This window comes from Chrysemys picta, chromosome 7, assembly GCF_011386835.1.
Source record: "Chrysemys picta bellii isolate R12L10 chromosome 7, ASM1138683v2, whole genome shotgun sequence".
In the NCBI taxonomy this organism is placed as follows: Eukaryota; Metazoa; Chordata; order Testudines; family Emydidae; genus Chrysemys; species Chrysemys picta.
In genome coordinates, this window is record NC_088797.1 from 70,245,144 (window position 1) to 70,258,402 (window position 13,259).

The window sequence follows — 13,259 nt, forward strand, 5'->3', positions numbered from 1 at the left end:
GCACGAGGGCCTTAACTCTTGAATCTCAGAGCATAACATGAACGAGATTTGCCACGTGCCCTTTTTACGAGTCAATTTACAAGTCACGTTTTGTCTGAAAATGTCCAGCTACTGTGTTGTTACGTTAGTCCGGTTACAATAGCAGACGTGCTAAAAAGGAAAGAAACTGGAAAACAACCCCCCAAACAATTCTATATTTTGCCGCTGTGTTAACTTTGGGCGCTCAGCTCCCCTGCCTACGCGGGTGCATCTCTGGTTTCTTGGAGCCGTGCACACAGCCACAAGCGAGCAGAGCGGGCAGGCTGTCGGCAGGACAATGCAAACCTGCAGTCACTGGGGCGGGGGGAGCTCAGGGGCCGCATCCCAAACGCCCTGGCTGTGGCTGGCACTGGCACTGACGGTCCCCCAGGTGGGAACGGACGTGACCAGCCTGCGGCCCAGCTGCCAGAGGCGGAGCCGGTGGGGAAACACCAGCACCGGGGCGCTGTCCCGGGTCCCAAGCGGGTTTGGGTGGGGGCTGCAGCTGCTCCCAGCGCAGTCGATGGCAACACCCTCCGGTAAGGAGGGGGCGGGGTCAGCTCCTCGCCTAGCTCAGTCAAGGGGCGCCTCCCTCCGCTCCCTGCCTGGTGTCACCGCAATACCCGCCCCCCGCCGGGCCGAGCCGAGCCGGCCAGCGGCTATTTCCGGGCGGGAGGAGTTGGGTGGGACGCACTTCCGGCCGCGGCGCCCATGCGGAGTTGCTGGAGGCACCGGAGCGGCGGGGGTAGGTAGGACTGCCACTCGCTGAGCCCCTCCGCGCGGGGAGTGGGCCGGGCTGCGAGTCTCCCTTCTCCGGCGGGTGGGTACCTGGGGCGGGCAGCCCCGTTGTGTCCGGGGCCGGATCCTGCTCCGAGGGAAATCAGTGGCTAATCTCCCGGCTGTGGGGGCGGGGATTTGGGGCTGACCCCAACACCCCCCCCGCTCTCTTTTTCCTATGTGTAAAGAAACCTGCCTCAAACTAGGAGGAGCTGTTGGTCGCGTGGCAATAGCGCCCAGGGCGCTGAGAGCGGGGTCCCTGTCGGGACCCTCAGGCGCCAGCTCCTCCGCTGTCAGCCCTGGCCAGTCAGCCCCCATCCTTTGCCAAGCTCCCCTGCTCGTGCGGGAGCTGCTGCGGGGATCTCTTACAGCCACCGCGCTGATTCTGCGTGGGTGATCTGGTCTCCCAGACAGCCCCGCTCCTGCAATGAACTCAGTGAACCTTTGTGCCCACGTGGGGCCTTGTTGTCTGTGTTGGGACTCCCCACTGGCAGAGGGCTTGTATCGGAGGCCACCCCAGCAGACTCGGGTCTCTGCAGATCCTGTTATAGGATTGGGGCCTAACTGTTAAACGTGCATTTTATCAGTGATTATTGCAATACTAACTGTAAGATTGGCAGAAGTATTTTGCAACATATGGACTAGTAGAAATAAAGTTAAACATTTGCTGTATGTCTGGAATGAGAGAGTGCTACCACTGCTGTTTAGCAAGGCTGTGGAGCGGAGTGCAGAGCAGTGGAGCTGCAGGTTTTTGCCTGGAGCTGGAGTGGAGCCGGAGCACAGCTCCAAAGCCCTGCATTTAGTTAACTGGTATTAATGGAGCCCAGTGATTGCAACTTTTTATGTTAACCAGGGAGTTGAAGCTGCATAAAGAAATCTTTATTCCTGATACACTTCACAATTCATGCTGATTATAGGGCACTGATGATCTTGTGGTTAAAATACAGGACTAGGAGTCTGGTTATCTAATGAAATCTGTGGATTTTTTTTCAAAGGCATGTATTTTCATAGTAGCTAAGCACTGGCCTTAATAGACAATTCTTCTTGCTTTGTGTGTGTGTGTTTTGATCATTTCCTTTCCGTTCCTCAGTTGTCTTAGTAGGATGCTGTTTCTCAGGGAATGACTTATTGACAATGTAGGGCTTGCATTTAGACCTGAACACTGTTAAGGTTAGTGTCAGTTTAATTAAAAGAGTTCCACAGCTGAAGTCTTCCTACTGAAAATACTTTGTCCCTTGAACCACATCTGGAGGATCTGAAACATTTATCCAACATCACTTAGTCCAAGAACTAAGCCTACTTCCCAGACTTAACCGTGCCTGTCAGTGCCCCATGCCTTGAGTCTCACCACTTCCTGCCTGGTCTCCCACTTATTGAATTCTACCCTCAATTAGTGTAGGGCCCTACACCCCTTCCCCGCACCACATACTTACTTGAATAATGTTGCTCCATATAAATTAATGAATCTTGAGTCACTCCTAAATAAAACTGCTATTGCAGTCCATCCAATGATAAATTAATGCTGGGCAACCCCACTTCTCCCAAAATCAATTTATACCATCCTCACCCATAGATCTCTGTGGAGATGATGAGCCTTCCATGAACAAGGCCCTCTTCCACAATCATCAAAGAAATATTCAAGTGGCAACTTCATCTGTCAGAACTCACTTGAGTTTCCTTTCTCTTAGATAGGCATGACCTTCCTAGAGGAAAGTTTAGCCTCTTATGTCTTAGGTGAAAAACAGGTTTATTAATTAATTATTGGAGATATCCTATCTCCTAGAGCTGGAAGGGACCTTGAAAGGTCATCGAGTCCAGCCCCCTGCCTTCACTAGCAGGACCAAGTACTCATTTTGCCCTAGATCCCTAAGTGGCCCTCTCAAGGATTGAACTCACAACCCTGGGTTTAGCAGGCCAATGCTCAAACCACTGAGCTATCCCTCCCCCCGTTATTATAAATAATGCTGCTTCTCTTTTCTGTGTATGTTGCGTAATAAGTGGTTTTTTTTTCCATATGCCAGCTATGCTCTGTATCATTGGCAAAAGCAATCCATTTGACACTGGTAACAGGTGATCCCTGAGAAAAGAGATGGAGGAAAAGGACAGGAAGAAGCACCGTAAGAAGCACAGTGGGCCAAAGGCTGACAAAAAAAGGAAACGTCATCTGAATGATCTAGGACTTGGAGATGATGAGGATGCTCGGAAGAGAAACCCAAAGGCCTTTGCGGTCCAGTCTGCTGTGCGGATGGCCAGAACCTTCCACAGGTATGGAGTCTTTTAGAGCATGATGGATGGGCTTGATGGATTTTTTTTGTTTTGTTTTCCCCAGTAAACTCATTTTTAGGTGCTGATAGAACTGTGTTTTGTGAATTAGGCTCTGACATGCTCAATCAGCTAACATGGTTTACCACATCCACACAGCAATATATTTATTCTCTGTTATAAATGGGGCAATAGTGTGGGCCTAACTGCGTCTATCATGCTGCACTACTGTGTTTGTCTGCATTATGGGGAAATCTGTTTAGCTCCTTAGTCGATGGGAGTTGTGCATCTCTATGGGAATAGCTGAATCCTTAATGATTACACCTATGTGAATGAGTCTCTGAAACACTTAGCATCTTAAAACAAGTGTTCTTGCTTTTTTATAACTTCACATTAAACTTTTTTATGAATTTCTTCATAAATAGGACTCAGGATTTGAAGACGAAAAAACATCACATTCCAGTAGTTGACCGAACTCCCTTAGAGCCTCCTCCTGTGGTGGTGGTTGTAGTTGGCCCTCCAAAAGTTGGGAAGAGCACTTTAATAAAATGTCTAATTAGGAACTTTACAAGGCAAAAACTGATTGAAATACGAGGTCCTGTAACGATTGTATCAGGTGAGGAAAAAAACAAAAAAAACCCTTTTGTTTGATACACAACATGTAGGATTTGGATAAATAGTCATAAATAGAAGGGTGACTTGATCTTAGCACATGTGCATGTTCTCACACACACACACACACACTACATTTTGTTATGAGCTCACATATTTAAAGTATTGCAAACAGGCAGTATGTATTGATACAATAATCTAAGGAAACTCAATTTGAAAATATCTTTTAAAAAAATGAGTTAAGTCATTTAAGGTACCACTCCCCGTACTCATTTTTGTAGTTTTATAACCCGATTTCTTTTTAAAACATTTGTCTCTCTCTGGTGTTGTGTGGAAAAACACAAGCAAATGTGAGAAATTGACAAACTATTCACAAAGTGATGTGATATATACACGACGTAAGCAAATATTTTTCTCTTGTTTTTCAATTGCAGTAATTTTAAATGTTTGTAACAACAGCAGGTAAATATTTTCTAACAGATGCCTGGCTTTCTTGTACCTTAAGAAAATAAGATATTTTCCTTGTCATAAATTTTTAACAAATTTCATCTATACATTACACATACAAAAACTGTTATGATATAATTAAAGTTGCAAAATCAAGCATCCAAAAGTTAGGAAATGCCATAATTAAAGTTGTCCAACCTTTGTGCATATTAATTATGATACAGTCTTTAATTATATGATCATATACTAATTTTTCCACAGGACCCCATTTCATTCAGCACACAGATGGTGCTCAGTTAATGATCAGCTAATCAGTATTTTGTTTTCTTCTCATTCAGTGTGTGGTACCAGGCCTTATTTACCATATGCTATTCAAACTCTGCTCTGAAGACAGAATCTTTAATTTCTTCATGGACATTTTTGTGGCACTCATCACTATAGTATCTGAGGCCTTCACAAATATTATTGAGTTTATTTTCACAACACCCCTGTGAGGTGACGGGAACAAGGTGGTATCGTCTATGGCACAGATTAAGGTCAAAAGTGTCTCTTGATTTTGGGTACCCAATTTGAAATTTGGGTGATCTAATTTTTTGAGTTACTTTGTGCTTTGACCATATAAAATCCTAAACACATTGTCTTCAGTTGCAGCTGAGTTCTCCACACTTTTGCAAGTGCGGAACCCCTGGTCTCCAGCCAGGTCCCCTAAAGTGAGGAACACACAATTAATGACTACTTGTGAATAGTTTCATAGTATCAGAGGGATAGCCGTGTTAGTCTGAATCTGTAAAAAGCAACAGAGGGTCCTGTGGCACCTTTAAGACTAACAGAAGTATTGGGAGCATAAGCTTTCGTGGGTAAGAACCTCACTTCTTCAGATGCAAGTCTCAAAGGTGCTACAGGACCCTCTGTTAGTTTGGTTTAAGTGGCTTGATTAGCATTGCATAGGAACTCTGTGGTAGATAGAATCCAGTTCTCTGGGGCAGCATTCAACTGCCTTAAACATTATCCTGTTTTTGTAATCTCCGTCAAAGTCAATACACACCTACTTTCTTTAAAAATGAAACAGGGATCCTATAGATAAGGCTGTGAGTCTGTCACGGAGGTCACAGGTTCCGTGACCGCTGTGACTTTTGCAGTGGCTGGTGCTGGCTCAGGGGCTGCTTGAGCCCGGCAGCCCTGGGCCAGCAGCAGCAGTTTGGGTGTGTGAGAGGGGGCTCAGGGCTAGGGGTTGGGGAGTGCGGGGGGCTCCCCTGCAGCTCCTAGGTGGCGGAGGGGCCAAGGGGGGCCCTCTGAGCCGCACACTGCCTGTGCCCGCAGGCCCTGCTCTCGCAGCTCCCATTTGCTGTGGTTCCCAGCCAGTGGGAACTGCAGCAGCCAGTGCTTGTGGCGGAAGCAGCGGAGCTCCTACCCTGGCCCCTGCCTCCACCGTGTAGGAGCTGCAGGGACGCAGAGCTAGGTAGGAAAGCCCTGCCTACTGGCCCTGCCAAGGCCCCCTCCCCTACCCTCATCACCAGCGGGGGTCCTGGGCCATGTCCACGGCCCAGTCCCCTCTTCCCCAGTACCAGCGGGGGTCTCAGGTCACATCCCCCAGCACCCATGGCACCCCAGATTGCCCCCCCAAACCTTCTCACCCCCTCTCCCCCCCCTGAAAAGAACCCGTGGCTCCCCGCCCAAGTTTTAGTCAGGGTGGGTATTTTTAGTAAAAGTCATGGACAGGTCACAGGCCCATGAATTTTTGTTTACGGCCCGTGACCTGTCCATGACTTTTACTAAAAATACCCGTGACTAAAACGTAGCCTTACCTATAGATAACTCTCGTCTTCATTACTCAGTCCTGCTTCATCTCTAGAACAGGACTAGTCTGTGCTCCAAGTGAGGCAGAAGGCCTGTGGAAAAATTAGTATATGATCATGTAACAGACTGTCATAATAGAACCTTGCAATCTGATCTGAACCCATCAGTACCAGGTTACAAGTGCCTGCCTCGGGCCTGGTCAGATATGACTTTCCTGAACATTTGAACTTGGGTCTCCTGTATTGCAGGATAGTGCCCTGACCACTGGGTTATAGGATGTTCTGGGGCAGGTGTCCCTCACCTCTCCTCTTTTATAAATAATTAGTCATTGGAGCAGGGACTAGAACTTGGATCTCCCACATCCCAGAGGAGTGCCTTAATCACCAGGCTAGAGAGCCATTCTCACTTTTTTTCCTGGCCAAATGACTGCTGATTGTCATTATGAATTACTGTGCTTTACCACTGTGGATGACATTGAATAATCATGGAAAATTTCAGCCCAAGTGGTTAAAGTTTGGCGAAGTTACAAGCAACTGAAAAATGAGTCTTAGAAAATGGGGAATATCAGCCAACCAGAAGAACCAGGGGGTGCTCCTAGCCCTCCCCCCCCCCCATCATTAGGAGTTTAAGAAGTTTGAAGTGGGAAGAAAACGTTGGCTAATTTTAGTCCAGCCCCTCTATTATGGGAGAGCAACCTGTAATCCAGGAGAACAGCTGCACAATAAATCAGCACAAAGCCAACAGGAATTTAAAATTCTGCCGTCTCTGTGCGTTTAATCTCCCTGGCTGCTCTTCTGTTGAATATTTTTTATAGAAAAATAAATTTATCTATCAAAGGTGGCATTACTTGTTTTGATCACTAACAATAAATAAATTTGAGTAGCATTCCAACATGTAAGCATGGCTAATTAGGGAAGTCAACTGTATCAACACAGTATTGTAGCAGAATTGATGAAATAGCGGAGACCATTGAGGTTGTATAAAATATCTTTAGTTGGTTCACTTTTGTTTTTCATTAAATTTGCGTTTTCTTCACAGGTAAAAGGCGTAGGCTAACCATTATTGAATGTGGATGTGACATTAACACAATGATTGATCTGGCTAAAGTTGCAGATTTGGTAAGTCAGCAATTGTGGAAATAATACCTTTGCCTAGATCACACCTACAGATCATTGGCCCGATCTTTACTCCCATTGCAGTCACTGGTAAAACTCCCTTTGACTTCAGTGGGAGCAGGATGGGTCCCTAAAAGGCCTAATTTTCTGGAGCAGTCACTGGAACTAGACCAGATGTAACAGGAGGGAAACTGCTTTTGAATGCTACGAGACCCTATGTTGCCCATTCTACTTCTGAACCTTAATGAAAAATCTCTTAACAAACCAAAATGGAACAACAATTTTACGCTAAACAAATTCCAGTTAATCCCTATTGATGTTTGAAATGGTTTGTTAAAACATAAGAACATAAGAATGGCTATAGAGAGTCAGACCAATAGTCAATGTAGCCCAGTATCCTGTCTTCCGACAGTGGCCAGTGCCAGGTGCTTCAGAGGGAATCAACAGACCAAGCAATCAAGTGATCCATCCCATCATCCACTTCCAGCTTCTGGTAAACAGAGGCTAAGGACACAGAGAGGATGGTGTTGCATTGATAGACCTACCCACCATGAACTTACCTAGTTCTTTTTTGAGCCCTATTATAGTTTTGGCCTTCACAACATCCCCTGGCAAAGAGTTACTCAGGTTGACTGTGTTGTATGAAGTACTTTTTAATCTCTCCTTATATGAAAGCTGTTCCATACCCCAGTAATTTTTGTTGCCCTTCTTTGTACATTTTCCAATTCCAATCTTTTTTTTTTTTGAGATGGGGCGACCAGATCTGTATGCGGTATTCAAGATATGAGTGTACCATGGATTTATATAGAGGCATTATATTATTTTCTGTCTTATCTAGCCCTTTCCTAATGGTTCCTAACATTCTGTTAGCTTTTTTGACTGCTGCTGCATATTGAATGGATGTTTTCCATGAACTATCCACAATGACTCCAAGATTGCTTTCTTGAGTAGTATAGCTAATTTAGACTCCATTTTGTATATATAGTTGAGATTGTTTTCCAATTTGCATTACTTTGCATTTATCTACTTTGAATTTCATCTGCCTTTTTGTTGCCACGTCACCCAGTTTTGTGAGATCCCTTTGTAACTCTTCGCAGTCTATTTTGGACTTAACTATCTTGAGTAATTGTGTATCGTCACCTCACTGTCAAATTTTGCTATCTCACTGTTTGCCCCTTTTTCCAGATCATTTATGAATATGTTGAACAGCACTGGTCCGAGTACAGACCCCTGGGAGACCCCACTATTTACCTCTCTCTCTTCTGAAAACTGAACATTTATTCCTATCCTTGGTTTCCTGTCTTTTAACCAGTTACTGATCCATGTCTCTTATCCCATGTCTGCTTAATTTGCTTAAGAGCCTTTGGTAAGGGACCTTGTCAAAGCTTTCTGAAAGGCTAAATACACTATATCCACTGGATCACCCAGGTCCACGTGTTTGTGGACCCCCCCTCAAAGAACTCTAATAGAAAAAAATTCTTCAATGATCAGATTGTTCACTGTGTGGAAATGGAAACATACTGCTACATCATTTGGGTTCATCTGATGCATTCTAGCTGGTGAACCTTGGATTTGAAGGTTTGAGTGCTGCAGTCAGTGTTTTCAGATGAGAGTCTCAGTTCTGTAATTTACCTCCATCTTGGTCTAGCTTATCTGAGTCTGTTCATCTTCAGGACAGGGTGCAAAGTTGACTTGTCTACTCAAATTTTTTAGCTGAGCTGGTGGATATGGAATATATTTTCGCTGATAGTTGATTGTGGGATTATTTTTGGCCATTGCTGAAATTGACCAGCTAATCTCAGTAGTCTTCTACTGTACACATACTCTCTGAGACAATGAGATGCATTTAAAACATAAATAATAGATATGGTATATGCCTGAAGTTATGAATGTGTGTGATGGTGTGAAGCACTATACCGATTTGATTGTCACAAGGTTAGGAGGACTTAATTACTGACGGAGCCATAAATCATTAATCCCTTTGCATCTTAGGACTTGTCTACACTTACGTTTAGCGGGTCTACTGAAGACCCGCTAAATCGGGTGCCGATCGCTCTCCCCTCGACTCCTGTACTCCACCTGATCGAGAAGAGTAAGGAGAGTGGACGGGAGAGCGTCTCTCGTCGACACCGCGTAGTGTGGACCCCGCGGTAAGTAGATGTAACCTGCGTCAATTTGAGTTACGCTATTCACGTAACTCAAATTGCGTAGCTTAGATCGACTTTTCCCTTTAGTGTAGACAAGTCCTTAGGCTCCTTGTTGCTGAGGAGCTAATTAGCTTTGCTTCATGTTCATGTGACTACAGGAGACGATTATCCTATGTCAGTGTTCTGCTCGGTTATCATCTCTCAGTGACACATTACAGTAATTGCAACATATGAAGGAAGTTTGTTTATCTCACTTGTACCAAAGATCTGTTTATGATCTTAGATGCTCTAGTCCCTTAAGGCATTAAGGCAGTAGTCTCTTGAGGTAACCTAATCTTTGGTTGCATTTTTCAGATACCCAAAACAATCAAGGCCTTTATCTTTACTAATTTAATCAGACATTCCTGCAAATATTGATAAAAGCTCAATCTTGCATGTTTTAAGAGGGGACAAAGTTTGTTAGTTGAGAAGGGCCAGATTCCGATACTCTTACTCCTGTTCAGTATTATCTTGCTCCTCAAAGAACCTCATTACTGTTTGAGCAGTAAGAGGCTACTTAACTAAATAAGGATCTGTCCCTCGTTGCTGGGACTAACACTTTTGGGGGGGGTCGGGGGAGGGAGGGAAGTGGTGATTGTGCAGAGGGAGACTTTTGTTCTGACTCTTGTCTGCGGGTGGCTTTTTTTTTTTTTTTTTTTTTTTTTGGGTCCTGTAATTTTCCTGGAGAGAGGGAAGCAAAGTGAAGAAAAATTTATAAATGTCTATAGATTTAGGAGAGGGGATTTGATTTATTAGCCTTTTCTAAAGTAAGAAGGGCTTAAGACACAACTTTTAATTTAAAAGGCCACAATTGTCTCTCTAGGTTGTGTAAAAATCCTTGGGAAGACTGCCTGATTCCTTGAGATTAAAAATTTATCAAAGCCAACACATTGGATGAAGAGATGGATCCTGTTTAAAAGCATGACTATTAAATTAGTTGAAGATGCTGCTGAGGGCATCTCAATAGCACCAGAGTAAATTGTTTTCATTCACTTTCAGGTTCTTATGCTCATTGATGCCAGCTTTGGATTTGAGATGGAAACCTTTGAATTCTTGAACATCTGCCAAGTACATGGCTTTCCCAAAATCATGGGTGTCCTTACCCACCTGGATACCTTCAAGAACAACAAACAGTTAAAGAAGACCAAAAAGAGATTGAAACACAGATTCTGGACAGAAGTGTATCCGGTATAATACCAAACAGTTATTTTTCATAAATGTTTGAACTGTTGAAATTGATTTAGGGGTGGGGAAAATGTTTAAGTATTTAAATGGACTACGTTTAAATACACGGGAGGGATAGCTCAGTGGTTTGAGCATTGGCCTGCTAAACCCAGGGGTGAGTTCAAGCCTTGAGGGGGCCATTTAGGGACCTGGGACAAAAATGTATCTGGGGCTTGGTCCTGCTTTGAGTATCAGGTTGGACTAGATGACCTCCTGAGGTCCCTTCTAACCCTGATATTCTGTGATTTGCATTTGTTTGTTCACAAATGTTACTGAAAGAGAAGACTGCTAATGTACCATTTAGTATTGAGACTCAGATTATACAATCTTTCTTGAAAATTGACTTGTGTAATTGAGCTCTACCACCAAACAATAGGTCTGTTACAGCACTAGAGCCCAATAGTCATTCACACAAGTAATAATGTGGGTAAGGGGTTGCAGGATCAAATCCTAGATTCATAAAAGGCAGATGGTGTTGCTTTGCAGACTTTAATGTGGTGTCTAGCAATGCTAATGTTGTGTAGCTTCTGTATTTGTGTTGTGCCTGCTGCTAAAAGAAGAAAAAAGACATGGTTTCTGTGAAACATACATCTGCCTTTTAACAGATTTAAAAGCAAGTCTTTGCTGCTGTTGTGAGCCTTGCACACCTGGTGCCAAATTGTTGGGGATAATTTTTTGCCTTGATGAAGGGGAGATAATAGAAGTTAACTCAAATCTGTTGGAGGTAATTGTAGCTTGTTGAATGGAGTCTCTTGTTTTAGTTTTAATGAGGTAGGAATTTAATTGGGGTAAGTTTTTTGTTAAACTTTTAATATAAATTTGATTGATTTAGGGTGCCAAACTGTTTTATCTCTCTGGGATGGTACACGGAGAGTACCAAAAGCAGGAAATTCATAATCTGGGACGCTTTATCTCTGTTATGAAATTCCGTCCACTTACATGGCAGACATCTCACCCATATGTTCTAGCAGACAGGTACGTGGTTTTCTTTTTTCCTCAATTCTCTGTTTGTCCTCTGCACTCCCACCCCCATGTTCTGTTTTTATAAGAATTTAACAGCCAGTCAGTTGAGAGTGCCAGAGATTTGATAATGGCTAAGTTAAAGTTTAATCTCTTTTTTATTACTGACATAAATGAGGGGAAATCAGTGGTGTAAGAGGTGTATTTTCAATCCTCTGCATGTAAGTTTAGCCACGCAGCTCCACTCATGTCAGTATGAGGGAATGGTGTAATTCTGTTCCTGTACACTTCTGAAAAAAGATATTTTAAAAGCACAGTTATGTAACTGTTGGGCATGCAAATGACCAATTTATTGTCTAGCTAGAATTTTATGGATTTATCCATTACTGTGGCAGCTGGTGCATGGTATTTGTTGCTCAAAATGAGTGCAACCCCACTGATTTAAAAATCAGTTATAATAATTTGCAATCTGACTTCCGTGGAGCTGAGGCCACTTAAGTCAGTGGTAAACTTGGCCTGGTGACTTCAGTGTAAGCTTGATTTGTTCACAGACTTGTAGGATGAGGCACTAAATGCGTATTTAGAATGTTACAGGATACTTGAACACTGTCCATAAAACATTTAAACAGAATTGCTGCTTGATTTTGTTGAACTTCTCTGAAAGCACGGCATCCCAATAGCTTAGCAGCAGACAGTGAACATATCACCATGATCTCTAATCACTGGAATGGCTCCCCATTGAATACAGAGTCTACTTCAAGGTCTCTATCCTGAATTTCAAAGCTCTCCATGGGATTGGCTCTAGCCACCTGAGAGATTGTCTCTCATTCTGTGTCCATGATCTCACACAGCAGTTAGGTTCCATTGGAACAATGAATCTGTCTACCAAAATGGGAAGGGGAAGCTTGTGAGTTCTGAAGACTGAACTTTCAGAAGAGCTGGACCTAGCTTGCTCTTGGAAGAGATTAACCAAAATCAATAAAAAAACCAACAACCTTTCTTCTTTCAAAGTCCCATTCATGCATAAATGAATGGGGAAAAATACCTATGAACTGATCAGAATATTTTTCTTGCAATTTGGGAAAGAAGTAAAAAAACAGACATTTTGTTTTTTGCTTTTAAATACAGGGGCAATGCTCAAGTGATGTGGTCGGAGAAGTACTTAGAAGGATGATGCACAAAGTTCTCTGAAATGCACAGAGCACATTTGGGAAAACGAATAAAAAATATTCTCGAATCTTCCAGTTCCAGTTTTAGGTGTTTGCTTAATATTATTGTACATGAGAGCCTAAAAGCGAAATTGGCTAGAAAGTGACTATAAACAAAAATGAAACGGACTCAGCTGTTTTCCCTTTCTGCCCCCAGAGAAAGGAGAAATGCCCCAAATGAACACACATTTAATCTTTCAGAGGTGTAATATTAGATGAAATGTTATACATTTAAAAATAAAATTATCGTCTAAAATATTCAACACATAAGAATCTTTTTTAAAAAAAATGACTTTAACATGACAGTGTGCCTTACTGTGTTCCTATTATCAAACACTGAAAATTTCAAATAATGAGATTATACAATGTTTGTGATTTTGTTTTTGTTTTTAAATAAAGCTGCAATAATAGTTTAATATAGCAAGTGCAACAATTTGCTTCAGTACTTTTCTTTATGGAAGATGATAGTTGAGAAAATATATTTCTAATATTTCTTCTGATATTCCCTAGAATGGAAGACTTGACAAACCCAGAAGATGTTCGAGTCAATCCAAAGTGTGACAGAAAGGTGTCACTTTATGGCTACTTAAGAGGGGCATACCTAAAAAACAAAAGCCAAATTCACATGCCAGGTAATATATCCAATCTCTTAA

The 13,259-nt window shown here is 42.9% G+C and overlaps 1 protein-coding gene across 5 annotated transcripts in view; it reads left to right on the forward strand.

Moving 5' to 3' along the window:
* The window catches only part of BMS1 (BMS1 ribosome biogenesis factor), a 43,192-nt gene that overhangs the window by 1,261 nt on the left and 28,672 nt on the right, over positions 1–13,259 (forward strand). For 2 of the 5 annotated variants that reach the window (XM_008170526.4, XM_042856160.2), the window contains exons 1-7: positions 619–763; positions 2,817–3,060; positions 3,483–3,673; positions 6,952–7,031; positions 10,214–10,402; positions 11,271–11,413; positions 13,117–13,238. In XM_008170526.4, the coding sequence (XP_008168748.2) occupies positions 2,885–3,060; positions 3,483–3,673; positions 6,952–7,031; positions 10,214–10,402; positions 11,271–11,413; positions 13,117–13,238 (901 nt within the window). In that variant the 5' untranslated portion in view covers positions 619–763; positions 2,817–2,884. Of the gene's footprint in view, positions 1–618; positions 839–2,816; positions 3,061–3,482; positions 3,674–6,951; positions 7,032–10,213; positions 10,403–11,270; positions 11,414–13,116; positions 13,239–13,259 lie in introns of those variants that run through there. The other 3 variants (XM_024107227.3, XM_024107226.3, XM_065551743.1) reach the window with 3 other exon arrangements.